This window comes from Alternaria ventricosa (assembly GCF_023758065.1).
Source record: "Alternaria ventricosa strain BMP 2768 chromosome Unknown scaffold_12, whole genome shotgun sequence".
Lineage (NCBI taxonomy): Eukaryota > Fungi > Ascomycota > Dothideomycetes > Pleosporales > Pleosporaceae > Alternaria > Alternaria ventricosa.
Genome location: NW_026055692.1, coordinates 515,993 through 543,854, shown reverse-complemented (window position 1 = coordinate 543,854; position 27,862 = coordinate 515,993). Strand labels below are relative to the sequence as shown.

Below are 27,862 nucleotides of genomic sequence, written 5' to 3'. Positions count from 1 at the left end.
GTGTAAGCACATGCAAACTGCTGAGGCAGATTTGAGGCAGAGTTCACACAAACCTGTCCAGGCGCAACACCTCCCAATGGCATGCACGGTGCACCAAGACTCTTGTGCACCGTAATGTGGTGCTTTTCGAGATTCCTCAGCAATACAATATGCCATTCCATGCTATTTACTGACTCTCAAGCACCCTCTTCGCGCCATCGCTGATGCGCTTAACCTCCTCGTGTCCCTTCTTGACCACCTCCTCCATCTTCTTCTTCGCCTTTTGCAGGTCATCCGGTAGCACATCGCGATTCAGCTCGAATTTCCTCAGCTTCTTGTTGTGTTCCTGACGCCCTTGCTGTATCAGCTTGTCTGCTCGCTCAGAAGCCTTAACGGCCGACTCGACGGCTGCGCGACGCGATTCTCCTGTCGGCGGTGGGAGAGGAACTTGGATCGTGAGTGGGTTCGAGGGTTCGGGTGTGAGAGGTGTGAGCGAGTGCGGTGAGGCGGCGATGGCGGAGGTAACGTGCTTGACGTGCTGTGAAGTGTTAGAACACTTGGTGTTGTTGTAGTAGCGACTTGACCTACCGTGTCTTCCCCGCAAATGACATTGAACATTCTTCCTCTTGGAACAACCTGCGCGATATCTCCCAGTCTCACGGTCTCTTTGTTACCTGCCGTGCCCAATTGCACTTTCAAGTTCTCCACGATTTCAGGGTTCGTCTTTCCTCCACTGCGCAGCTGACTGAGATCGTGTGTAAGCTTCTCCAGAGCCTTGAGGATCTGTGCCTCCAGGCCTGAGACATCGTAGGCTTCGTCGGTAGGTGTCAATGGGCCCGGGTTGCTGACGGGTGGTGCAGAATCGGTTCGCGCATGGGCTTTGTTCGCTTTACCGGCCTTCTTCTGTAGTTGTGTGCTTATGGAGAAGCTCCGAATGGCGTGGGACGAGCATTGTGGTGTTGGGCGCAATATAGGCCTGGTGGTGTGAGCGGGGAAGTTTGCGCAAAGCAGCGATTGAAGCTTACAGCCTGCGGCTTGGCGCCTCAATTGACCTCGAAGATGTGCATAACGGGCTTCTTGAGCTAAGACGTAGTGCGGCACGTGGTATGGTGGTGCGAGACATGGTTGCTGATATGTGAGGATGATGGCTCGCTGCCACAGCTGTTTACGCGGGCGGAGGCACGGACAATCTTCCGCACGCGACGGGGACGTCATCGCGTTCCCGAACATAATCACTAATCAAGCCCACCAATCCATGGACGGATTACACGTAACTTTCGGTCCTGACTTCCATCCCCGCATTGCTGACATGCAGACTCCTGGTTCAGATCATTGCTTGTTCCAAAGTCTAATTGCAAGGCTAGATCACGGCATGTCTCTTGGAGGCATCTCAACAGGCCTGTCACCCGTCAAAGGGTCCCGATACCAGTTCTCCTCCGGATCATCCAGGCATTCCCCTACTCTCACCAGCTTATATCCATGCGCCCGTGCGTTGTCAATCATGAACTGTGTGTATCTATGCACGGTTCCTTCGTGCGTATCGTGCGCCAGGCCTAACCAGGCCCGGACCCCGTTACGGTTCTTGCCCTTGATCTTCTCCATGAAGTTCTGTTCCGTGTAGGTATAATTACCTTCCCAGTCACGTCCATCGAGATCGGCTGCAGTCTTTTGACACAGTTAGTTTGGTCCTCTCCGTTACTCTTTGCCAACTCACCACATGGTAACCGAGCTCCCCCATTTCTTCCTGGCATTGAGGGCCACAAATGTTGAACGGCGGGCGCATGTAAGTCGGGAAGAAACCCAAGATGTCATTGAGGACAATCTCCGCTTTTATCTGTTCGTCTCTGCGTTGCTGTGGAGTCATCTTGTCCAAGTTCTTGTGGCCCCAGGTATGTCCCGCGATTTGGTGTCCTTCGTTGTATATTCTTCTAATAAGCGCAGATCTTTCGTCAAACTTGTGGGCTATCAGCTCCCAGTACAGATTGATCGTTCTGATATAGAATGTCGCTTTGACGCCGTTGGCTTTCAAGATGTCCAGCAAATCCGCTGTCCACTCTCGAGGACCGTCATCGTACGTGAGTGCAAGCGTGTTTTCCACTTTGCAGTTGAAAATCTTTGTTCCATAGGGAACATCTCCCAGCTTGGGCCGAGGAGTGTCTGATGTATTGAATCCTGGAGGCCATTGGGTGCCATCGCATGCTAACCCATAGTCCCAAAGACACATATGTTTACCAGCAAAGTTTGGATGTGTCATGCGAATACCCTATTCAAAATGATGAGTAAGGCGACAGTTAATATTCGAGGTTTCAACTACTCACATCTTTCGAGCAGCATCGGCTACACTCAGGTTGCTGAACTCCTGGTCCACATCTTCCGTAGTTGATAGTCTCAACATTGACGAGTGGATTTATCACCGGGCATATATTTCCCAAGGGAGTATAGTAAAATGGATGGTAAGCTCCCAACGCACTGTTCATGATGAATTGGATATTTGGCTGACTGATGCGGCGCTGTCCAGCTTATCTAGATCCATTGCGACCATAGCGACGCTGTGAGCCGGTTCCGCGAGCTTCGTGACTTATTCGCCCCGTGTTTAGGTTCACATCCGCAGCGGCGCGACTGCTCACCGCTTGCAGCCAAATCTCAGGGGCCAAATGTTCCAAAGCGCCGGTATGGACTAAATAAACGCCCGTTAGGCCCGATCTCCAAATGTGCAGACAAAATTAGCCGGTCTTAGACTTGGGTACCGAATGCAAAGACCGGACGATCACTTCCTCGGGCCGATTACGAAAGATGGCGTGTATTACCATTAAGTAGGCGAAAACCGTAATGTACAGAAGATGGCCAGCAAAACAACCAATAGAGCCACTTTGCGAATGCGACTGAAGATGTGTCGGCCTCTGACGCCCGCGTCAGCTATCATCGGTTCCAGACTTCAATCCGCACATCTGCCAAGGTTTCCAGAACTGTGTAGTCTAAGCCAGGTTGTTTCGCCGCTACAACGATGGCGTCAAACGATCTCAAGGCGTCGGGCTCCCAAGAACCTTCTTCCAATCTTGATACTTCGGGTATCGCCTCCTGGTTCACCAGAGGATCGCAAAACATGAGATCTACCTCTCCCGACTGTCGCATGTAGTTCAGCAACTGCAGGCCAGGTGAATGTGACAGGTCCGACTGGCCAGGCTTGAAACCGACTCCGACGACGAGAAGCCTAGGGCGGTGTGTCGAACCATGTTTTTTGTGGCACTCGTCCATCATGGTTGCGAGAAGCTGGCTGGCGATGCGCGACGGCCGCGACATCATCTTCTCGTGCGCTTGTTGGAGGAGCGGAAGATTGCATGTCGACATGAAGTAGATCGGGTTAACCGGGATGCAATGACCCCCAATTCCCAACGACGGGTACATCGGCAGATAACCAAAAGGTTTGCTGGCGGCTGTGCGTGCCACTTCGAAGGGGTCGATCCCCAGTCCCTGACAAGCGTCTGACATCTCGTTGGCGTACGCAATGGCTATCGTCCTTTGGCAATTCTCGTACAATTTTGACATTTCCGCGACTTCGGGTTTGCTGACAGGGATGACAGTGTCGAAGACCGTCTCATACAATCGTACAATGGCATCCAGCGAGCCCGGGACAATGTCGTCGAGCCCCGAGACGACCTTTGGTATTGATTTAGGCGGCGGCTCGATTCGGCCTGGGTCGATCCTCTGGTAGGTGTCAGCCAGTCCTCGTTCTTTCGGACGAAAAGATCATCTTACCTCTGGTGACATCCCCGCAAGGATGCCGCGGGATCCGGCCAGCGGCCCAAGGAGAGTTCTTGTCATGCCGACGGCGACGGTACTTTCTATGACTACTATCGATTTGCTGGTTGCGTAGCGTTGTAGCATGTCTATCGCGCTGCGGACATGTGAAGAGTCTACTTGGCCGCTCAATCCCAGGGTGGTCGGTACGCAAACGAGAAAGTGTGCCGCATCCTTCAAATCCCTCTCATCGGTCGAGAATTTGACATTGTCTCTCTGTGAGTGCTTCAATCGCAATCTTTCTATCCGGGAAGCCGAGACGTCGTATCCGATAACCTGGAATGCGGAAGAGAAGACTTCCATGAGATGTTCGCCAACATATCCCACCCCGATGATCGCAACAACGGAATCTTGATCGTACTTCTCCATAAGAATATCGTAATCCGGTGAGACTTTAAGGTCGTAGAAATTGAGATGCGCAGAATAACAAGTTCAGTAATCGCTCAGTAATCGAGAAGACGGACATGGTTTAGGGATGAGGTTATATTTGAACTCGCTAAATTACTCCTATCTTGATACTCTACTGAACGCACAATCCCACTGAGACATGCACGTATTGCGATGGCAAAATTTCATCCGGTATTGATACACTAGCAGCGAGTCTCGGTACGCGCCAAGTCTTAGCTTCGGTGCTACCAAGTGTATGAAGCGGTCCGTATGTTTGGGCTCACCGGTGTAACTCCGAACTAATGCGCGTGTTCAACATGAAAACTTCGCCACAAAAATGTGTTTTAGGAAAGCCACGCACGCAGGCACGAGACGTTACGCCGCCTGGAGGTACCTCGGTGATCAGCCCTGTCACCGTCCCTGGCGTCCCTGCGTTACACCGCCTGAAACTGCTTCGTTAGTCCGCGTTCTAGAGATTAACCAGACTTCCATTGTGGAGATGGTTAGTTTGACGCTCGTACCCTGACACATTGACCCTGAATTCCAAAAGGTACATGGCGTTTGTACAAGATACTAGAATAGCATCTTTCGCTCTTGCAGCACTCCCCGTTCACCACATCACAGCACGGGAATTCCTATCTTCTCTTCATGAAGATGGATGTCCTCAATACCGCGAGCTCGGGCGCTCAGATTGCAGGCAATCTGAAGAAACGATCGCGCTTTTTCTCTTCCAAGGTTTTGAGCAGCGCTATCGAACATCTTCCAGATGTCAATACGGATCGTCTCAGGATTGAGAAATATGTAATATGGGCCATCTTAATACCGTTCAAGTAAGTGAATCAACGCCATTACTCCCCAATGCCCATGACACGAGTTGCTAATAGATCTACTCAGCCTTTTCATAATGTACATGTTCGCAGATTGGGCAAAATATTCCTGGGTCCTCTTCCCGAACCTAATTCTCCGAGCCGTTGTGGATATGATCGAAATCACCATGGTCATCCATGCCCTCATTCGAAGGCGATTGAATCCGCCTAAAATCACGATTCCTGCAACACCGGAGAGCTTGGTCTACCTGCTTTGCTGCTACAACGAGTCGTATGCGGAGATGATGAATTCGCTGGTTTCGCTGGCGGAGCAGCAAAAGCTCGATGATCACAAGAAGGCTATCGTCGTGGTTTGCGATGGTCGTGTTAGCTGCAAGGGTATGACCAAGACGACCTCCGCACATCTCAAAGAAGATATTGTTGAGCGTCCGACTAGTACGTTCATGAAGGAGGCGTACACTGCCTGGGACGACGGCCCAATGGACATTGAAATTATCAAGGGCGAATTCCGAGGGCTTCCAATCATCTGCGTTATCAAGAACGAGAACCGCGGGAAACGAGATGGCATCATTCTCATCCGGACGTTCCTGAACAAGTTCAATCAGCGCAAGGCAAACCCCGATTTGAAGATGATCTCGCCCAAGCTCTTCGCCGAGCTCTCAGGCTTCCTCGAGACCCAATCCATCCAGAAAGTGGACTACGCTCTTGGAATAGACGCAGACACCCGATTCGACGTCAAATGCGTTCACAGTCTGATGCAAACCGCAAGGGAAGGCGATGAGATCGTGGGAGTAACCGGCTACATTCGACCCGACCCGATTGCTTTGGGAGGCTGGACAATTTCTTATCTCTACCAGAACGCCGAGTACATGGTTGGCCAGCATCGGCGTCGCCTGCGTCAGAGTCTCACAAGTGGAAAGGTGACGTGCCTGCCTGGCTGCTGTCAACTGTTGCGGGTCTGCGAGGAGACAATGGGCGACTTCATCCTGGGCAAATTCGGTTACTATCCCAAAGCTTCCGATGGTCTCTTCCGTACAGTTCGTTCCATGATGAGTGAAGACAGAGATCACGTCTGTCTCGTCATCGCACATTACGCCCACGTCCAGACGCGTGTGAACCTCAGTGCACGAGCGTACACTACAGCACCGAACACCCCTTCGGTCTTTGTCAGTCAGCGCCGCAGATGGACACTGGGGCCGCTCACAAGCGACAGTCTACTCCTCAGTCGCAAATCGACGGGCTGGATGGAGAGAGCTTCTGCTTTGGCTTCCTTGACGCATTGGGTGCAGAACCCGGCGCTTCTCATCTCACGATTCTTCCGTATGTACCACTCTGGCTGCGATTCATGAAATCTTCCTAACATGATAATAGGTGACCTGGACGATCGGACCATACTTTATATCGTGGCTTTCGAGTACTACCGACGCGTCTTCGACTTGATGATCTGCCTGATATCGTGCGATTCGTTCGTTGATATTGTCCAAACGGTCATTGGCTGCGTTGCCTACACCATATCCGGGGCCTACGTCAACGTCTGCACGCAGTTCTACACGCTGTGGAGGATGGACGATTTCCGGTGGGGTAAGACGCGTATAGCGGTTGCGGGCAAAGAAGAGAAGACGCACACTGGGTAAATCCAGGCTTCCTGGTTACGAAGCGATTGCGAAGACAAAGAGACACCAGGCTTCCTGGAAGAAGCGGATGGGGAGATTAGAGAGATTGGGCAGTTTCTTTGTTGCTTCTGCCAAAGGGTTCTCGCCCCCTGGCTTAATTCGAGCCCTGGCGCGTGCAGCCAATCGGGTCATAGCTCGTACGTCACCCTCCGCAATGTAATCATATCAATAGACACGACTTTAGAGAAACTTTCAACATCCGCATGCGTGTTTCATGGCTTTTTCTGCTTTGCTGTACTTTTGATGCAGTCTCGTTGGCGTGACAGGTTGGTGGGAGGATCGGATGAGATCATGCTGCGCACCTGAGATCTTGGAACAACCTCTTTGTTCCTTTTGCGCAGTATGACATCTCTCTTCATTGCCAGGGCTTACATGACCGCCAGGCACGGTATTGATCGCCCCTTCATTGCCGTCCTCCGTCGTACAGTTAGTGTGCTTACACCGTTCGCTCCTTGCAGTTCGCCCAACACAGATACTACGCGCGAGGTTCCAGATGTCGCTGACTGCTCGCCCTCAAGTAGTGAAAGTCAAGTTGACCGCTATTGCAGTAGCTCATTGAATGCGCGCCCAAATGTACTACTTGAAATGAGGCTCAACAGACCTTGGCGTCGAGTCAGCATAAGGTTTTCGCATTCGTCTCAGGCAGATGAGAAGGCAGCCCTGTCAATCACAGCCACGCCTGACATCACCGCCGATCAACAACGCATCACACCAACAACACCCGGCTCCGCCTATTTGCTCCGTCGCGCAATAAGACGTCTGCGCAACCAAGACTTGGGTGCGCAATCTGTTTGTCAGAATTTAGAGCGGCGGCATGTCCGTCGCGATGGCAATGCGATCATGTGTTCCGTATTTCCGTCCGTGGCCAGCGCGAGAGGCTTACTGCGGCCAGCAGCCCTGAAAGCCTCGCTGTGCCCACCCAGCCCAACCGCCTTGTTGCGTCCCGCCACTCTGGAAGGGCGGCAGAGGTTTGTACGAACGTTACATTCTGCTATACCATCTACCCGAAAGCCGGTGCTGCCGCTCTATGTAAGGCAGCAATACCCCGGGTTTCTTTCACGCCTCTTGCTGCTACTCACCCGTCTTCTCGCCCACGATCGGCCCCACTTTGTCGACGCGCTCTCACTTCACACGCGACGTGAGCGAAGTCGCCTTACATGGCTCCGCACCTCAGCTTCGCTCTGATCTGAGAATTGACAAGAAACAACAATGGCACCGCTCAGCACCATGGACATGCTGGCCATGGCGAAGCGATTCCCCGGAACGGCTACGACGCGTACTTCGCCACCAAACAGAGAGAGCATGACGACCGAGGGCGGCTTTCTCGAGGCATGGGCTCAAGGATACAATGTCGGCGCTCTGATTATCCTCATCTTGATCGTCTTCTGCAACTACCGCTCTGGCATGTGGCTTCACAAGCTTATTCTACTTGAGGTGAGTCTCGGTGTTGCTCTCCAGGCGAATTGCTTCGTCGTATATACCAATTACTAATCCACTCAGCTTGTTCTTGCCATCTGGCACGGCACCTTCATCTTCGTCGACGACCCGAGATATGGCTGGTACCTCAGCGCGACTGCAACCCTACTGTTCATATCATATTTCCTCCACAACGTCGTCTCGTGGCTGAAGATCCGACCCTTCCTACCACTCTGGGGATCTCGTTTCTTCATCATATCGCTAATCTGTGTCCAACCATTCTGGATAGCAGAGGCGTGGTCTAACTTCGCCTACTTCAATCAGCTTGCAAACGGCTCCAACATCAACCCTCGCATGCGGCCGTTTGAGGCTTTGCTGCGCGACCCCTGGTGGATCTTCACAACATGGAAGCTGATACATGCCATCAAGAAGACCTACGCCTTCAGTTTGTGGACTCTTGTCGGTATTAACAGGAGGTTTGGCGTCATGCTGGCCTGCATGCTACTCTCCATCGTGTTCCTACTCACCGACGTCGCCGTCAGCGCTGCGAAAGTCACAGCCAGTAGCGGCATCAACCCATACTGGCGGTTCGCCCTCGTCTTCAAGTGCGCATCCGACACCATCTTCCTCGACGACTTCAAATCTATCCTGGACGATATCGTCGCCCGCAAATTCACCTCCGGTGATGACTCTGGGCGCCGCCGTTCGATAACCGGTATCAGCCGCCCGAAGAGCTCCCGCTCAACCTCCCGTAACGACGAGTTCATCGAATGTAGTAATCTCGAGCGACCCGAAATGCCACCGCTGCACGGCAGCCAGACCAAGATGACCACGCGTTCGAAATATCGCTCGGCTTTCTCCAGGAATCACAACGTGCCAGAAGTCCCGGCCATTCATATACATCACGCTGATGCCGATCAGCCAAGGAGCCCAAGTCAGGATAGCTGCGATAGTCAAGGCCCTGTATTGCCTAGGCCAGCGCATACCGTTTACCGAAACCCAGAGCTGCGGGCAAGCGAAAGCGATGGTAGCTTGCTGATTGGTAGACTCGTCTGATGAGTTTGAGGCCTGCGGGACAGGAAAAAAACACATCGGGCGTTCTTATGAACCTCATCATGCCTTTCGACAGCGAAGGAAATGCCGCATCCACTACCGACATCAGACATGCTCAAGAGCATGTAACAGTTCTTGAAAGCTTCGGGTCTTCGAGCACTTCATACATGATGCAGTTCTTGTTTTTGGAGCGAGTGATAGCACAAAGTAAGTCTCAGTCAATCTTCTCGCAACACAAACACAGCTAACACCTTCCAGTAGAAGCACAGCACACCTGCAGGTGCCAACACTGACTCGGTGGCGCGCTGGGCGCGATAATGAACGATGCCCGTGGAAACGGCGGCAAAAGCAATAGATAGACGAGAGATGGAAGAGACATGGCGTTTTGAAGCGATGATTTGCATGATACCCTGGCATGATTACATTTACACACCACGACGGTAATTTCATAATACTTATTCCTTAATCATATCTATACAGTCTTTCCTCTCCTTTCGTAAACGTACTTGAAGGCATTCCGCTTACACCCATGATCGGTACTAACCCATTCGGTACTTAGTGATTGGTCCTTCATGAGCCAAGCGCTGGCTTCTGCTGTGGTAGGTCAGAGTCGGGGAACACAAACACCTACCTCAGGCTTTTACATGCTCACCGGAGGGAATGAAAACCCTCCGCGGGTGGCTTGGCACATCGGAATGGATGCCAAAACTCCCTCGGAGGGTTTGCCAAAGGAACCCGCACGCCATTCTGCTTGGAAAGGGTTCCATCTATGCACGAACGCGTGTTGCCGCGGAGCCTGATGCTTGGAGCGTTATACCAGTCCGTTTAATGCTGCGTGGACGAAAAGAAGGGATGTAACGCGCGGAACAACGACCACATAAAGATAATCATGGTGCTTTTGCCACCTTTCTAATACATTCGCTTCGATATCCCAAGCCAGACTTGACATTTACCAACCCGCTGTAGCAAGACGATCTGATAACTCTACCGACCATGCCGTCGTCAACAGCCCCCTCCAGCACTCCAACCACACCCGCATGCATCACCGCCATCCCCGACTCAAACGGCCACGTCCCACCCTACGCCTGCAACGCGCTCTACCAATACAACCCCTCCCTCGCCGCCGCCATAGTCTTCACCCTCCTCTTCGGTCTCCTCACAATCGCACACATCGGCCTCGCAGTCCTCCATCGAAAGCGCTTCTGCTGGGTGCTCATCACAGGCGCAATATGGGAGTTCGTCTCCTTCATCCTACGCGCGCTTGGTACACGAAACCAGCAAAACGAAGCGTTGGTCATCTTGTCTACGCTGCTCTTCCTGCTTGCACCACTGTGGATCAACGCTTTCGTGTATATGACTGCGGGCCGGCTGGTGTACTTCTTGCATCCGCGGAAGAAGCTATGGCGTATTGAAGCAGTGAAGATAGGGCGCTGGTTCGTGGGGCTTGATATCTTCAGTTTCATTGTTCAGGCTGCGGGTGGAGTTATGATGAACCCGCAGGCTGGTGCTAAGACCAATGGATACGGGAAGAACGTGTATATGGTTGGTGTGGGTGTACAACAGGTCTTCATTCTGATGTTTCTGGCGCTGATTGTTAGGTTTCATTTGGATATGCTGAGGGTGGAGCGCCAAGGTCGGGAGGATACGGAAAGTGATCGAAGGGCAGGTACGGTGCGTTGGAAGTTACTGACGTATACGCTGTATGCTGTCCTTGTGCTCATCACGACGCGTATCATCTTCCGGTTGATCGAATTCTCGGCTGGAGTTAAGGGTGCGACGAACGTTCTCGTTGGCACAGAAGGGTATGTGTTGGGACTGGATGCTGTGCCGATGGTGTTGGCACTGGTATTGCTGGCAGTTGTGCATCCTGGTATCGTTTTGAAAGGGCCTGGAAGCGAATTTCCGTCGCGCAAGGAGAGGAAGGCGGCGAAGAAAGCAAGAAAAGCCGAGAAGGAATCGCGAAAGGGTAACAACTACTTGCTTCAGAATAGCAAAGGCGGCCCCACAGTGAAAGAGAGCATGCGTATGGATCGAGGGATGAGCCACGATGTGTGAGTGAGTTGGAATGACATTTGTAACATCTGAGATTTGTATTAGAGTCACAAGTTGGTAGACTCAACACTATTGGTGCTGCTATCTAAATTGTTTCCTGCGCGTATCCAGCAGTGTTACCCAGTGACACCATGAAGATAAGTAGAGAAATGTTTTGTCAAGACTAGACGTATCCAGTATAATTTGACCGACGAATGTCAGTATCATCACCAACCAAAGGCTAGTATCATGGACCAGCAGAGCTAGTATCGTCACCAGCATGAAGCCAGTATCATCACCAGCATAAGCCAGTATCATCACCAGCATGAAGCCAGTATCAGGGACCACAATAATGCAGTATCATGGACCAGCAGAGCTAGTGTCACCACCAGCATGAAGCCAGTATCAGGGACTAACACAGTCAGTATTAAGGAACCTGCATAGTCGGTTATCGAAGATCATGAAGATTGACATCATATACCCAGATTACCGGTATCAGTAGGAGCTGCGCTCTGGTCCACATCCACGGCCACGGGTTGTATGACCCAGATGGTGTCGACCAGAGTCACCTCTGACGGCCATGTCAGACCATGGCGGGATCGGATCGTAGATGGTGGCCGGCTGGCCGTCAGATATCGACTATGTGTTTGTTCGTCGAGATCTTGGCTCAGTATGCATGTATAAATATATCCTCACATGAGGCACATTTGGCGGAGTCGGTTGTAAAGGCTGAGTTGTCTGTTGAGCAGCTTGATGGCGTGTTGCTACCTCGTGGACTAGACGTTGCACTGCCCGCTGAGCCCGCAGAGCGGCTCGATCGCCTGTCAACGCCTCTTGGGCCAAATTCTGCAGAGTGGTAGGTAGAGGTAGGCTTGCCCTTAGCGCTCGCAGAGCAGCTCGTTCTTCCGTGTAAGTCGCATTCTGCAGGGTCGTAGGAAGAGGCAAGGTTGCCCACCGAGCACGTAGTTCAGCTCGATCGACTGACGAAGTTGGAGACGTATTTTGCAAAGTCGTAGGTGAAGGCGAGACCGAGCTCTGAGCCGTCAAATCGGGTTGCTCGAATGACCGAGTGTGTGGCGCATTTTGCTGAGTTGTGGATGGAAGAGCGGCGGATCTCTGAGCCCGCAGTAGGTCTTGCAAAGCCTGATTAGGCCGTGGTGGATCATGCTGGTCAGCTCGTTGGATCTCCCGAACCCAATTCATAAACTCCTCATTTCCCTGTTGTATTCCCTGCCGTATTTCCGATGGAAGAGGCAACGACGCAAGGTAAGCGCGTCGGCTCTCAATGGAGCGTTCATATTGATCGGCGTGGTCTTGTTGTGTGTGGTAGTCCAATTGTTGGACTGGGTTTGGAGGTGTTGCGGCATCGCTGCTGCCACGTGAGTCATCCATTTTCAAAGTGGTGACTGGAGCGCGAAAAGACTGGGGAGGCTGCTGGTGTTTTGTTGCGAGCCGCCCGGACGCTAGCCAATTTTCACGCTAACCACAATTGGACGCTACCGCCTAATCATCTCAGAAGGTCTTGCTCTCTTAACACGCGAAGGATAAACATCTCACTGGAAACAATGTATCTGTGACGTCATCCAAGTAAGACGAAAGCTTGCATTCCCTTGCGTTGTCCAATGACGGCCAAGTATCGACTGACGACTCAAGCCGAGCTCAAGCCCAGCGTGAGCTGGATGATATCTAGAAACCCTATTCTCGCCTCCGACATCACAACAACCGCCAACACAACGCCTACCGTGCTGTAGCAACGAGGCGCTAGTAATGGAAATACATATATTCCATTGCAAAGAGATATGGAATGGCTGGATACCTTTCGCCTGGTGTCCAGCAGGTCCTTGAGGTATCCGAGCCGATGTTGTTGTACAAAAAGAGCTCGCATCAACAAAAGAGATGGTAACTGTCCGATTGAACTCCCTGGTCTTCATCGATCAAACGAGACGGCTGCTGCCTCTGTACCTCCCGCGAGCCTCGACCGTCTCTGCAATGACATCCCTTGGGCGAGTACCACTCCCCGGACGAACAAAGCCTCTTGGGTTATTACCATTCCCCGGACGAACGCCTCTTGGGTTGGCACCATTACCGCGAATGCCTCTTGGAATGGTATCTCGTCGATGGCCGCCAGGGCTGTTGATCTTGATTACCTCAGCATCGCGCTTAGGGGTCCATGGCACTCCCTTTCCACGCGCAACCACGTCGTTCGATGCCTCAGCATCGCGTGTGCGGGGCCATGTGACAAGGCGACCACGGTCGGCCAGGGCCTCGTTGGAAATAGCGACTCCATCGGTGTTCGAGTTACCTTCTGGAACCCCAATAGATCGATCGATGGCCTCTGCATCCGCATCTCGTCGATGACCACCAGGGCTGTTGAACTTGAGCCTCTATGCATCCCGACGTCTTCTGGACGAGCCACCTTTTGGAAACCCGATGACCCGCTTGACGGTCTCCGCATCTGCATCCCGTGGAACGCCATCCGCTTTACCCCCGAACCTTCCGCGTGCTTCGAGGACTTCAGCCTCAGCCTCGGCTTCGGCCTCTCGTTTTCCTCGTCCGGTACTGGTATTGACCCTGCCGCGAGCTTCAATAGGCACCTCTTCGGCCTGGCTGCGTGCTTTCAAGGGCTCGATGAGAGTTATAGGGATCGCATCTCGTCGATGGCTTGCGCTAGCAGACGAGATATCATGAAGTGATGTCTATACCCTATTAGCGAAGACCTGGGGATATGACTGCAAGATGAATTACCTCGGCGTCCGGGACCGGTGCCGCGAGGATAGCAAGAGAAAAGGACAGAAGCACGGTGACTGCCTGTACGCGCATATTGGTATGAGTGGGAAGGAAGAGTATTGATCTCAGACTCAGATGTCTAGAAGAATTGGAGGACGATGCGTGTTTGTAGTGGTTCAATTGACGAAGCTGTTGTCAACAGCGAAGGCAATCGCCTGGGGCTTTATCCATAAATGAGGCTCACCAAGTACAATTGTATTCAGAATATCGTACGCCATGCTCATTTCCACTACGCATGTAGTGGCGCTTCGATCCGTGACCTACGCCTCACCCTGATGAATGCCTTGGAAACTACTGATGCGGGAACTATTGGATTATCCAAGAGCGTAGGATGATGGTGTTGCGGCGACTCGTACAGCAATTGGAAGAAGATCAGAGAGCATGACAGTCGCGGTACGAATCAGGACGGCCGAAACTCAGTCACGTGAGCCTGAGACTGAGAACGCGTCGTAATGCAACACGCTGCTCCTCATGACTTTCATCACACCAAGTAATCACATTGCAATCGATCCAAGAGCTTTTTAAAATGTAAACAGTTCTCCTACTGTACACCACTCTGATACTACCCTGTGCATTGTCTTTGCGACTACATAGTTAGTCGCTTGTGGTCACAAATCCGTGCTGCCTTCTATGGTCTCCGTTAGTAGAGACAGTAGAGAGGCCTCTATCATGGATGCTAAAATCAAACGGCAAACTTGGGCAAGTCTGGTTTGATCAAGTCCTACAGTTAACTCGTAACAATAACGTTGATAGGCATCGCACTTGGTGTTCTTTTGTAGGCATGAGACCGTTTGATTGAACGATGTATACCAAGACTATATACAGCGCGCATTGTGTAGCATCGTGACGCACCTTGATGCGTGTTGCGACTAGCGAAGCTAGTATGGTAACTGCCCGAAGGCAGTATGGTGACCGACCGAAGTCAGTATGGTGACCGACCGAAGTCAGTATGGTGACCGACCGAAGTCAGTATGGTAGACCGACCGAAGTTAGTATGGTGACCGACCGAAGTCAGTATGGTAGACCGACCGAAGTCAGTATGATGCATCCATTGTGTCGATGCGTGCGATCAGCAGAGCCGATATCGTGCACTAGAAGGAACTAGTGTCGTGCTTGAACAGACCCTACCACCACGTCGTCTCCTCCTCTGGCGAACGAGAGCCATCCCAGTCGTAGTAGGTAGTCTCGCCTCGGCTAGACTGAGGGCCGTTACCGCTCCAATCGTCTTGTGGAGCTGCGTTCTGCCCAAAGAAGTTGTTATGCCCGTATGTGTTCCGACTATTGTAGTTGACGGGTGAAAATTCGGAGTGGTGCGTCGAAGTCGGGTAACTGTGTTCCATCGCAGGTAGGTTTCGAGATCGGTCGGAGTAAGAAGGGCGATAGTCGTCCTCCCCTGGGTGCTCGTATTCCTCCTCTGCGGACTCATATTCCTCTTCTGCGGATCCATGTTCCGCGGCTTCTTGCATATTTTCCGTCGCTTTCACTTCGCGCTCGCGGTCTTCGGCGACAAGTTCGTAGGCGTAGTTCCGAAGATCACTCAAGTAGTCGCTGGGTTGATCAAAGATATGGGCGTCATAGTTTGGTTCCTTGTCTTCTGTCTCCAAGGCGTTCGCTGCGTCGCGCTCGATGCTTTGGCGGAATCGGATGAGCTTTAGTACCAGGTGTCGGGGCAAAGACTCGTCGTCCCACAAGGTTCGCTCACGAGGACTGAAATGTTTGTCGTATTGATGCTTGAGACCTTGCTCATTGAATTGCTCGATTTCTGCCGCTGTCATTGTCATGAGTGAGGGGTCGGCTCGGGCCATTTTGTAGAGTCGCAGTGAAACGTATTTCGACCACTCCACTTTGGCGTCATCTTCGTCTTCGTCTTCATCTTCACCCTTCTTGTCTTCTTCCTCAATGTGGAGATTGCTGTCATCCTTATCTCCCTCCTTCTCAGTCTGATTGGCAACGGAACGCGCATTCGGATTGTCAGGCCGAGGTAAGTCCACATTGCCAGGTGACACCTGATCAGGTTCAGGCAGTCGCGCATTCTTCTTCTCGTCTAGCTTCACCGCCGGTGCTCTCGGTGACGAGCAGTTTGGGCATTTGAGGCCGCATTCGACACAGCTGGGCGCATTCGTGGTCTGGTGTGAATAGATCGAAGTCGTATTGTTCGGAGTCAGATTGGGGGTTTGTGATAGTCGATTTGATCGACCGATTGTAAATTTCGAGGGCACAGAAGTTCCATTGTTGGACGCCATGATGTGCACTGGAGAAGAGAGAAGTCTGCGCGAGAGCAAACTGTTGTAGCAATTGTGCCCTGGTCCAAGCGTGCACCGCATTGGGCGTAGTGCCACCTTCCATCATCTACTCACCTCACCCCTCCCCCAGCATTTCAAGAGACCTTTGTGGGCTTCATCACACATAGTTATCCGGTAGGTCTAGGCAGATCCATGAGATCTTGCTTCATGCATCAGATTGGGTAGTATACATTGGGATACTCCCGACCGCCTGATGACTTGTCAGATCACGATGTATGAGAGTTCACAATGTGCATCCAGCATCATAGTCCTGCCTTGTCATTTGAACAATATTCACATCATATATTAAATATAGCCCGCTGCATAAGCAACCGCACAGCGCGGTGCGACATGTTTCAAATCCAACCGCGTGGTGCTTGCACAGCAGGTTGTGGTAATTGCGGAGAACGGCTCAATAAACTCTGGCCGGACACCCTCCATCCTGTCTTCGGTAGCAATCTTATACGGACCTTCTTCGTATCTTTTGAACTATTCCAAGTTGGTGATTTGGTGAACTGGGCTTGCGCCTCTTTCGGCAAGCTGTAGATAAGGGTCGGCATCGCGGAAGTCTTCCAGATACCGGCACCAGTATCCTTGGAGGTTTTGATTATTGTCGAAACCAGAAAGATGAAGCTTAGGACCAGTAAGAGAAGTGGGAACGTAAGCCATGCCCATCTTACTGATACGAAGTTGGCCTTAGAAAACGCGTGGCCTTCGACATCCTCGCGGGTAGGCGCTGATCGTATAACGTTGGTGAGAGCTGTGGCTAATCGTTCCATGTGCCTCGTGACATTGTTTGGAGCAAGCCAGGGGTTGAAGAAGAGCGTTTGGTGCCATGGAGAACCTGTCTTCCATGTCTTGTAGCGCAGAATTGGGGAAGCTGACTTATTGGCCTGAGTGGTGTATGCGGGGAATATATCTGTGAAGCCTTGCATCAACGCCAAGGCAGTATTATTTGACGTCCCAAAATTGGCAAGCTTGCCATCGCCGGTGAACTCTCCCGCCTTGATAGTTATGTTCTCCATATAGAAGATATCGGTACCGTTCTCAACCTCGGTCTGGTAAGGATAGGCTTCCCAAGGAAATGGACCAGAAGTGGTGTTGAAGACAGTGTCAACTACTTCTTCATTGTACCCGCCCCAAGTATATGACGAGCTCATGGTCTTTACACACCAAGATAAGTGGCACTCTTGTGCCACAGGCGTCTCATTTCGGTACACCGCTTCAGCTGACCCATCGCTCGATGAGACAATTAGAACGTCTTGAATCTTGTGGCGTATGTGCTTGAAATGAATGGAACCGTTGCCGTATAAAGGCTCTTTCGTGATGATTTGAGTCAGTGGAAAAGTGCGCATCGTGAGGGCTTCGCCCGCGATCGAGTTGGCCTCGTCCCACAGGTATCCTGACATCAATGTCGGATTGTCGCTTGTTGCGTTTAGAAAGTAACCACACGCTGTCGCATTAGGGTACGGCTGCTGAAGATCGAATAATCCATCTGAATCTGCGGTCCAATCCACAGTTTGCGTCAAGCACGCAAACGAGAGCTCAGTAGATATGTCCATGCATTGACTGCAAACGCCTAGTGTCTTGTACAAGGGCCATGTACAGTTACTAGTCGAGCAAGACTAGACGTAGCTCGTCAGCGTGGAGATCAACGGTGGAAGATAATCGAGATGACGTATCGTGTATCACTTACGATTGAGATATCGGGGCGAACGGCGTTTCCGAACACGACTGGACGTATGCCTTCGCCGTAGGAAAACTTTTCGATTATTAAGAAGGTGTCTTTATCGTCTGTTGCTATCTCATATCCATCTAGGTACTCTTTCGGATAGGTCGATTCGTAGTTGTATGCCTTAGGCACTGCCGCGAGAGTTGCCTGGAGGGTCCATCGGTCGGATACTTCGGTGACTTGTTGAAAGAATGTATCTATAGCAAGTAGCAGGAGTATTAGCAGAGCGCCGAGTGCTGCTAGTGAACGACCCTTGGTGCGATAAAGGAGCATTAACGCTCCTAACGGTCCACGAGAAGCTTTGTCAAATATTTCGAAATCCCACATAGCCTTGGAGTTGTGGAACCAATTCCATTTCAGCTGACCGAGCGCTTCGGTTGTCGGAACTATCAATCCAGCAGACGCGATCTTCCCCAGCACATTGATCCCGGTAATGAACGCGCTATTCGTGGAGAGTATTGGCTGATCTTTGATATGAAGGCATATCAGGACTATCGCGATCATCGAACATGCACTTATTAACCAGCTCGAGATCTCAAACAGCCATCTCTTGAAGACGTTGTTAGAGGCGTTGTATTCCGCTAGCTTCCTCTCGATTCGTTGTGTAAAGTCTAGCGATGGCTTTTCGTTTTCTGGAGGGTCGAGCGATTCAGGCGAATGGGGTCGTCGGTATTCCCCGCTCTGTGGTGAACTATGGGGAAGATAAGATCGTCTTGCTGTCGAGGTTGGAGCCATCAACGTGGGGCGTATATTGTTGTAGAGTGTATCGTGGTTCTCAGTGAGAGACATGAAGGGTAGACGTCTTGCGGACAAGAAGGTGTTTGGATCGATTCCTGGAAGCGAGATGGCCGCAGACCGGCGCCTGCGGAGTTGTATAGGCTGAACATCATCTTCTACTACCTAGCCAGGTATCACAGAAGCGAAGCGCAAGTTGCGCGTGTCCATTTTCGTGGCTGGGCATGCGCTTCGTTATCGTGCGCCTATGGGAGGTTTGCTGTTAGCGCTGCGGCATGGCGACTGGATGCCAGCTACCGACCTCGGCGCGGAGACCGACATAACCACATCGCGCAAACGAATAGAGCGACCTTGGATGCAGTAGTAGGCGAAGATCTTCCGGCGACCGAAGGGGGAGTCGAAATTTGAGTGATGAAGTTGGGATGGGGACACAAGGAGCGAGGGTCAGCGGGACGCGTTGGAGCTGGGCTTCGGCAAGCGAGATTGGCTCCGCGATGACGATTGCTTGGCAAAACGTGCCAGATGTGGTTTTCCATTACATGCTATTTAGTTCTATCAAAATGACTTGATTGTCTATAGTTTGACATCGCGGGCAAAGGTCTACGGTCATATGAAACCAGGTGGAGCTGTCGGTGCTGGCTGCACCTGTCCAGACACTCTCCAGCCTTGCTTTGGCAAGAGTCTAATTCTGACCTTGCGGGGATCGTGGTGTGATGCGCCACCCGAGCTCGTGGTTGAGGTACTGTCCTTCCGCATGTCTTTTGGTAGACCGTACATCAACGTTGGCATCGCCGAAGTCTTCCATATACCTGTCTCGGTATCCCTCGACGTTTTGATGATAGTAGCAACCAAGAACACAAGGCTGAGTACAAGTAACAGGAGTGGGAAAATCAACCACAGCCAATTGATATGGACAAACTTCTCCATGCTGTACGCTTTTCCGGCTACCATCTCATTGCTATAAACATTAGACCGCATGGCATTGGTCATGTCTCTAGCTAGCCTCTCCATATGATGTGTAACATTGTTAGGTGCTAGCCAGGGATTGAAGTCGAGGTATCGCGTAGCAGGGCCACTTTCGTAATTTTGAAACCTGAGTACTGGCTGCATCGCCGAATTGTTGCTAGTATAAGATGCTGGGAAGAAATCGTCCCAGATGGTGTTGACTTTATAGACGGTTTCGTTCCAGATTGTATACGTCATGTTTGGGCCGGGTGAGGTTGTACCTGGCAAGCTCTGCGATGGCACCACGAGAGTCACATTAGGCGCGTAAACAAAATCTGTGCCAGACTCCCGCTTCGTAACGATCCAAGGCCATGGTGTGGGATCGTTGGCGATGTTGAGATGCGTTGAAAGGATGCTCTCGCTGTATATACCCGATTCATATGAGGATCTCATGCGTTGAACACACCACGACAGTGCACATTCGTGAACTACAGGGGGCTCGTGTCGGAAGACACTGTCAATACCGTTCGCTGCGGAAGAGATAAGACCGTCATATATCGGATAACGGATGTTTTTAAAGGCGACAGAACCTGAACCGTAGTAGGGATCTCGAGTCCAGAAGTCGGTAAGAGGAATTGTGCGCATCAATAGAGCCTCGCCAGCAGTATCCTTCGTTCCGTTTTCTTGTACCACGTATCCCGAGAGAAGGAGCGGTGTACTCGATGTGATATTGAGGAAATGCCCACACACGGTCCCATTTGGATTTGGAACACTATCTATCGGGCCCTGGTAGTAAGCACTCCAGTCGATCGTGGTGTTGAGACATGCGTGCGTAATGTTTAGACTGTGAGAGACCTCCGCGCAGCTGCTGCACGTTGCAAGAGTATCGTACTCCGGGAAAATACAGTTGCTAGTAGGGCACGATAAGGGGATCTCAGGACGAATGCCTCGACCCAGCTGTGTAGAACGTGTGCCGTTCCCATAGAAGTACTTTTCAACGATAGGGGCAGATACCTCATCATACAACCCCTGTTCTTCACCTTTAATGTAGAATTTCAAGATAGGTGGACGGTAATGCTTGACGACTGGAATCGAACTGGAAGAATTCTGCATGGCCCAATGGTCCGGATAGGTTACCACTTGCTGGAAAAAGGTGTCGATGGCAAGCAGTAGCACAATGAGAAGCGCCCCCAACGCAGCAAGCGATCTTCCTTTCGTCCGGAATAGAAGTAGTGCAGCACCCCATGCACCGCGGGATGCCTTGTCAAAGATTTCGAAATCCCACATAGCTTTGGACTCATGAAACCAATGCCACTTTAGTTGCCCAAGTGCCTCAGATGTCGGTACGATAAGGGCAGCGGATGCTACCTTCCCTAAGATATTGGCTATCGTGAGAAGTCGTTCGCTCTTGGTCATTTCCTCTCCACTGATCGATATGTAGATACCGATGATGGCGCCCATGCACAACGCGCTCACTATCCAACTGGCAGTTTCAAAAAGCCATCTCTTGAAAACATTCTGAGACGCGTTGTACTCAGCCAGTTTCTTCTCTAAGCGCTGTACCAAGTCTAATGATTTCTTCTCGGCCTCGTCGGAAGGAGTCGATGGTGTCGTATCGCGTTCCGAGGTGTGCGCATTTTGCGGCGGGTGTCTTGAGAATTGGTACTGGGGAAGTGTCGGTATATGATGATTTGGGTGTTCTGAGATCGCGGATGTGTAACTGGGTGGTTCACTCATTGAGGATGTGTGAGTAGAATGGCAATTTGCTTGACGGCCGCTAGGTGAAGACGGCGTGCCATCAAATCGGTGGCACCATCTTGTATGAACCCGCCATACACTCGGAACCTTTAGCGGGATGGGCTTAGCTCGGCAGTTCCTTGATGCAGCAATCGCACGTCCTAAAACTAGAGATATCCAGCCGCGGAGTAAAGATTACCTAGGTAGAGCTGCCAGCGAAGGAATTAGCCGTTAGAGGAGCGGCTTTAGCGCCGAGCAGCTGCGAGTCCATGGTCGTGCAGACTTGCCATGTCTAACAATGTTGATCTCTCGCGTGGCTTGGCGGCATAAGCCAATAGCAGCGATCGATTTACCGCGGGAGTTGACGCCGACCACCTGAGCAGGCACGCGAGGTCGACGTCGCAACAAAGACGCGCTTATGCGAGGCTCGTTGTCATGTTGCGTTGTTGCCGTAAGAAACTCGTGCATCGGCTGCGTGAGCGATCAGTATCGACCTCGGGAGCCTCACATGCTTGTCGCGCATGACTAGATGATGGATACTGCTTCAACGCGGCTATACATGCACATGAGACAAGGGAACAACAAACAACATCTCAAAAGAACGTGGCTGCAAGGCGCATAATTTGCTTGTCTCTGTTGAATCTCCACGGAGAAGCACCAAAATCAGATTTCAGATCCACCCCGGAGGTGCTCTCCGGTTGTTGTTCGTGTTTGGTGACGACGACATACGCACTTGACCTGAGACTCGCCAACCATGCTTCGGTAGCCAGCGGATCTTGACTTTCTTTGAGTCTTCATCAGGACTTTTCTTCCATCCACCTTGAGAAGCAACAGCCTCTTGCGTGTCTTTCGGTAGACTGTATAGTAGCGTGGGCATGGCTGAAGTTTTCCATAACCCCATTCCACTGTCCACAGTCTTGGATGTCTTATAGATAGTCGCTGCAAGGAAGAGCAGGCTAAACAAAAAGAGAGTAAGAGGGAATGTGAGCCATTCCCAATGAACAGCAATAAAGGTAGTCTGAGAATAGGCTCGCCCTCGAACAAAGTCGTGGCTATTGTGCGTTCTGAGAACATTAGTCATGGAGGTTGCAAGCCTTTCGAGGTACTGAGTAACGTTGTTTGGCGCAAGCCATGGGCAAAACGTGAAAGGATGCAGTTGGTTGCGACCCCATTCAGAGATTCTAATGCGCCACCAAGGTTTCGACACAGCATTAGCGACGGTGATAGTGGAGGGGAATATTTCATCGAATAGCGCTTGAGTCCTTGCGAAGGTCTCGTTTGACATGCCGAAGTCATCAATCGTTGGATCGGTTCCAGGAGGGTGTATGCTGAGGTTTCCTCGAAATTCTGAGAAGAAGGTCTCCTCACCCAGGGACCATACCGGCCAACCAGTCCACGGATAGGACCGCTGACGAGCTGTCCTGTTAAGAAATGTCTTAATCACCGTTTCTTCGTAGTCTCCCGAATCGTAAGTAGATTTGAGAGTCTTGACACACCACGAGAGCATGCACTCTTGAGCAACCGGACGTTCGCCATTATATACACTGGAAGCAGTGCCGTCAGCTGCACTGACAATTATAGCGTCCAGGAAAGGTAAGTAGATGTCCTTGTAATTTATCGACCCACCAAACAGTGGAGTTGCCGAAAGCGGATTGACGGAACTGACAGCTGGTGATAATGGCAACGTCCGTAGTAGCAGTGCCTCGTCTTTGTCTGACGAGTTAGCAGCAGCAGTGCCGGTTCTAAAGCCAGACATTAGGATTGGTGCTTCACTCGTGGCATTTATCCAATAACCACAAGAGCTTCCTAAGGAGCCGGGTCAGTTCGATGCAACGCTATCTCGCGTACACAGAGCACATACCTATTGACTGAGTCGTCGTATTCCGGAACGCGCTGGATATCCAGTCCAAGTTGGTCGTAAGACATGCATATGTGAGAAGCTCAGAGACATCCTCGCAAGCACTGCACACCCCTAGCGTATCGTATTCGTCCCATTCGCATCGACTTGACGGACATGATAGCGGTATCTCTGATCGGTTTCCCGACCCGAACGGCACGGCCTTGTTCCCATTGTAGTAGAAGTACTTCAGTGTAGCTTGGCGTAGATTTATGTCTTGCATGGTGTTCGGATAGCCATCCTCGTATATATCTCCGTTATCGCCTTCGTATCGAACCACACGAGGTATCTCGCCATAGCCGTCGAGATTCCAACGTTCAGGAAGATCGGTGACTTGTTGGAAGAAAGTATCGACAGCTAACAAGAGTAGCGTGAGGACAGCGCCGAGCGCAGCCAGAGATCGGCCCTTGGTGCGAAAGAGCAGTAGGAACGAACCCCAGGCTCCACGAGAAGCTTTGTCAAATATCTCGAAATCGATCATGTCTTTCGATTTGGTGCCGTGAAACCAGGCCCATTTGAGCTGGCCAATGGCTTCAGATATTGGGAGAATCAGGGCGGCCGAGGCGATCTTGGATAGTACGTTTTGGGCGGTCGACGCGAGTGGCCAGTCGCTGAGAGGCTGGTCCTTGGTGTAGATGCATATGCCAATTATGGATCCCTGGAGATGGACTGTCAGTGCTTGTCTGACACATGCTCGAAGTCTGTACATTAAGATGCTACATACCATACAGATCGCGCTGATGGTCAAGCTGACAATCTCGAACAGCCAACGCTTCAAGATGTTCTGAGACGCATTGTATTCCGCCAACTTTTTCTCAAAACGTTGAGAGAGATCTAGCGACGGCTTGTGTTGGGTGGATGCACGGTATGAGGGCGGCGGAGTGGTGCGCTCAGTGCCGAGGGTTGGGATGTAGGACGGTGGAAGTCTGGAGACAGGTGACATCTGTGCCTCTCGTGAGGTTTTCCGAAAGAGCTGCGTGAATGGTACTAATTGCTGGATCGTGTTCCGTACGAGATCGAGTGAGCGGTCTGCCGACGTTCTTCATGGCATGCTTATCGACGGCCGGCCTCCTCATGAAGGTCGAGCGGCTAAAAATACACTGGACGGTGCGCTCGCTCAGATACTGCGGCCACTATGAGTCGTGAGTTTACCAGAGTCGAGCTCTGAATATCTCAGATAAGAGATATCGAGCCTCTGTACAATGGCGATTAAGCGCCAGGTAGATCAACCGCTGCAGGAGGTCCATTCGGCGTTGCGGCACAGCTCTCGAGGCGAGGAAGCATGCTGGCGATGGACAGCGTACAATACTGGAATCATCGCGCAAGCTGGGCGTCGTTATCGGGACGTGGTTTGCTTCAAAGATGGGGCTATCAAGTGCAAAACGTGGTGTAGCGATGATGGGCAGCTCGCATGGTTCGTGATGCGTGCCGACGCGACTGGGGCGCGTGTCCACAGGGTCATCACGCTAGCGCGGTTATCGTACGTCACCAGTTGGAAAGCTGTATTGGTGGCTTTCGATAGTACGTCGGTCTTTCACATGACCCTGGGCTTATCGATCCAATGGATACTGTGCAGCTGATCGAGCTTGAGCACTCTGCGCTTCAAGAGAGGTGATCACCTAGTCGTGCGTGCATGCAGAGCGCTGGGCTAGAGCATCGATGATACGGAGAACTCTCGAGGTGCTCGGTGTCCGGAACAACTCCGTACCTATCGCGATGGGAACTTAAGCGCTGACAGTGCCTTCGTTCCATGATGGTTTCCAGCCGTCCCGAGGTCGTACAGTTTCGTAGGGATAAGGCTGGTGTAGTCGGATCAATCACATAGCGTGTCCACAGTAGCGCCCAGGCGTGCACGACATCCTGCAGTCACCGCCGTCTTTCGGTTCGTAGCCACGTGAAGTTTTACGCGCTGGACTTGTCATTGTAAATAGGCAGAACGCGAGGCGATCCGATCAAGAGAAAGAACCTGGAGACGACAGCTGGAGGAGCGGAAGCTAGTACCGATCAGCCCAAAGGAACTCTTCCAAGGTTGACTGGCGGTATCCATGCTGTCTTGTGTAAGGTGATGTCACAACAGTGTTACAAAGTAAACTGAACAACAGTATCGAAGATCTTGCTGTGAATACTGCACGATGATGAGTTGCGGAGCAATTTACGTGAAGGGTATTAAGACTTTGTTGAGCAAGTGACAATAGCTAGCCGGTAGCGAAACAAGACATACATGAGATGATCTCAGTCTGTCTTCTCCAGGGCAATACGATGCTATTGAACAGGGAAGCAAGATGCGAACATACTGCACCAATGCCTATGATGCCAAGCTTGTGGGAAGCCTTCCTTCCGCTTCGCTTGCCCTTGTCCCCGGTCATTCCCAATCAACGTGGGCAACCGTAACATATAGAAGCCCATGCGGCCGCGGTCGACGAATGGGCCGGGAGTAACAAGGCTGATAGAGCAACCCTGCTTGGACAGGTGTAGGACAAGGTCTCGATGGGTGACACCATGCAAGGGCCGTGTGACAGCTTGCGCATGATGCTCCAAAGAACCTTGGAAGCTTGCTGTGTGCATGATTTTTGACAGCGACACCGCAGCGGGAGCGATGATATTGATCCAGCCGCATGACGATGGGTCTTGATAAGGTTTACATGTATGTAGCGGTCGTCTTGGGGCGTGAGGGAAAACCCTCCACAACAACGTAGGTGTTGATCTCCGGCGCTTCCTCGCAGCCTGGGATTGGTTAAGCTTCTCTTACCCCTTTCTTTCCTGATGCAAAGTAATTGAACTTCGCAAAAAGTCATAGAAGAATAATAGCAATCTGTGTACGGCTCTGAATTTCGCAGCCTGCAATTCAACGGCATTGACAGGATTCTGTTATATGAGAAATGTATTGAGATCTCATGGTCCAGTTCAACCAGGGCGTTCGGTTTCTCGGCTAAGAAGCCAGGGTATGTACGTCGCCATTAATCAAAACTATCAGTCCGCAACTACACCAAAAGCGTCTTGTTCATGTTGAAAATCGCTTGTATTGAATCGCTATCGAACTTGAACAAAGGGAACAAATGAAGCGTTACGCCGTCGTCAATCACGTGTACGGATGAACTGTGACTAGGTCGAGGGTGCGGTTGATTGGCGTAAGGCACCGATTGCGCAGAGCCAATCGCTTCAACTCCAGGGGCAGGTCCAAAACGCCGCCAAGCCACGTCACATCTCCAAAATCTTTTGATTGGTTAGAAGTCGTTCTGGACGTTGACAAGAACCACAGGAATTACAGGTGATGAATCGTACTTACAGGATCTCGACTCTACAGAGTCGCCTTGTAGAAAGCCCTGTCTTTTGAGCGCTTCGGATGTGATAACTCGGTGTGACGAAAACCGCAGAGATCCCCTGATCCATTGCGACGCGGTCGCGGGCCACCACATACTTCCGGCCTAACGCCTTGTGTTCCAACGCGTCGGTCTCTGCGTTTCAGCTTGCCTCTTTCGTCTTCCAGGCATCATGCCCTCCGTTCTCCCTCCCAATGATTGCACATCTTCGCGTGATGAGCACATCGTGCGTGCTTTGTTCCTTGCATTTCGCGTCGCGTCGGTGGCTTCCAAGGCGGCTATCATCATGATGGTGGCAGCGGGTTGAAGCGCCGTGGAGGGGTAGGTGGAAATGAGTGTGTTGCGTGAGACTCTGGATGTCATTGTCGCGTTGGTGTAATGATCGAGGATAAATGCCCTGCTGATTCCCACACTCAGGCCGCATACCGAAAGTGCACCACGGTCCAGCATCTCTTTCCTTAGACACATCGACCCAAGCTTGAAGGACTCCATCATTACCCCTTGACGCTGTCGTGTATCCTCAATCGGCACGATGTACGGATACAAGATCTTCCTCTTTGCATCCCTTGTGCTACCCATCATCGCCGCGCCTCTTCCAGGCTCTACCGTACGTCTCACGCTTCAGGCACATATGGGATCCACACTAACACATGTACCAGATTCTGCAGAAGGATGTCGTAGTCGAACGAAGCGATGAGCCCGTTGGAGCCACTATCCTTCCCAGCCTACCCAAGCGAGAGCCTGTCGTCGACTTGGTGGAGCGGGCGAGGCGTCCCGGTGGTGGTGGTTTTGGCCCCCCAAAAAGGTCGACAGCGGAAGTCGAGAAGCGGGCGAGGCGTCCCGGTGGTGGTGGTTTTGGCCCCCCAAAGAGGTCGACAACGGAAGTCGAGAAGCGGGCGAGGCGTCCCGGTGGTAGTGGCTTTGGTCCTCCAAAGAGATCAGTAGAGGACATCGAGAAGCGGGCGAGGCGTATCGGCGGCGGTGGCTTCGGTCCTCCAAAGAGGTCGGTAGAGGACATCGAGAAGCGGGCGAGGCGTATCGGCGGCGGTGGCTTCGGTCCTCCAAAGAGGTCGGTAGAGGACATCGAGAAGCGGGCGAGGCGAATCGGCGGCGGTGGCTTCGGTCCCCCATAGTGGACGCAGGGACGTTGCGGTGACTTCTTCTGGATTCGACTTACCGAGCTGGACTCCATCGACTCTTTGTATTACTATTCTCAACCTTCACACTTCCGATACCTCCGAGTACGAAACGAAGAAGTGGTGG

General features: G+C 51.8%; 8 protein-coding genes across 8 annotated transcripts; 4 read left to right on the top strand and 4 right to left on the bottom strand.

Annotated features, from left to right (window-relative positions):
• Nucleotides 1-166: 166 nt before the first annotated feature.
• On the bottom strand, nucleotides 167-2,233 carry J4E93_007059 (uncharacterized protein; the record flags this gene model as incomplete). Its single annotated transcript, XM_049344969.1, has 4 exons — nucleotides 167-517; nucleotides 568-1,140; nucleotides 1,447-1,644; nucleotides 1,694-2,233. The coding sequence occupies 4 exons, from the start codon at nucleotides 2,231-2,233 to the stop codon at nucleotides 167-169; spliced, it is 1,662 nt and encodes a 553-aa protein (XP_049197894.1).
• Nucleotides 2,234-2,898: 665 nt separating this feature from the next.
• Nucleotides 2,899-4,146, bottom strand: J4E93_007058 (uncharacterized protein; the record flags this gene model as incomplete). Its single annotated transcript, XM_049344968.1, has 3 exons — nucleotides 2,899-3,190; nucleotides 3,515-3,684; nucleotides 3,736-4,146. The coding sequence occupies 3 exons, from the start codon at nucleotides 4,144-4,146 to the stop codon at nucleotides 2,899-2,901; spliced, it is 873 nt and encodes a 290-aa protein (XP_049197893.1).
• Nucleotides 4,147-4,818: 672 nt separating this feature from the next.
• J4E93_007057 (uncharacterized protein) lies at nucleotides 4,819-6,625 on the top strand (the record flags this gene model as incomplete). Its single annotated transcript, XM_049344967.1, has 3 exons — nucleotides 4,819-4,994; nucleotides 5,059-6,311; nucleotides 6,363-6,625. The coding sequence occupies 3 exons, from the start codon at nucleotides 4,819-4,821 to the stop codon at nucleotides 6,623-6,625; spliced, it is 1,692 nt and encodes a 563-aa protein (XP_049197892.1).
• Nucleotides 6,626-7,873: 1,248 nt separating this feature from the next.
• J4E93_007056 (uncharacterized protein) lies at nucleotides 7,874-9,136 on the top strand (the record flags this gene model as incomplete). The annotated part of the gene is made up of 2 exons (XM_049344966.1): nucleotides 7,874-8,098; nucleotides 8,165-9,136. The coding sequence occupies 2 exons, from the start codon at nucleotides 7,874-7,876 to the stop codon at nucleotides 9,134-9,136; spliced, it is 1,197 nt and encodes a 398-aa protein (XP_049197891.1).
• Nucleotides 9,137-10,126: 990 nt separating this feature from the next.
• J4E93_007055 (uncharacterized protein) lies at nucleotides 10,127-11,188 on the top strand (the record flags this gene model as incomplete). Its single annotated transcript, XM_049344965.1, has 1 exon — nucleotides 10,127-11,188. One exon carries the CDS (start codon nucleotides 10,127-10,129, stop codon nucleotides 11,186-11,188), a length of 1,062 nt encoding a protein of 353 aa, XP_049197890.1.
• Nucleotides 11,189-15,075: 3,887 nt separating this feature from the next.
• On the bottom strand, nucleotides 15,076-17,642 carry J4E93_007054 (uncharacterized protein; the record flags this gene model as incomplete). The annotated part of the gene is made up of 2 exons (XM_049344964.1): nucleotides 15,076-16,077; nucleotides 16,914-17,642. 2 exons carry the CDS (start codon nucleotides 17,640-17,642, stop codon nucleotides 15,076-15,078), a joined length of 1,731 nt encoding a protein of 576 aa, XP_049197889.1.
• A 4,410-nt stretch (nucleotides 17,643-22,052) lies between these two features.
• Nucleotides 22,053-24,222, bottom strand: J4E93_007053 (uncharacterized protein; the record flags this gene model as incomplete). Its single annotated transcript, XM_049344963.1, has 3 exons — nucleotides 22,053-23,188; nucleotides 23,244-23,937; nucleotides 24,004-24,222. The coding sequence occupies 3 exons, from the start codon at nucleotides 24,220-24,222 to the stop codon at nucleotides 22,053-22,055; spliced, it is 2,049 nt and encodes a 682-aa protein (XP_049197888.1).
• A 2,909-nt stretch (nucleotides 24,223-27,131) lies between these two features.
• Nucleotides 27,132-27,732, top strand: J4E93_007052 (uncharacterized protein; the record flags this gene model as incomplete). The annotated part of the gene is made up of 2 exons (XM_049344962.1): nucleotides 27,132-27,206; nucleotides 27,259-27,732. The coding sequence occupies 2 exons, from the start codon at nucleotides 27,132-27,134 to the stop codon at nucleotides 27,730-27,732; spliced, it is 549 nt and encodes a 182-aa protein (XP_049197887.1).
• Between the last annotated feature and the right edge of the window lie 130 nt (nucleotides 27,733-27,862).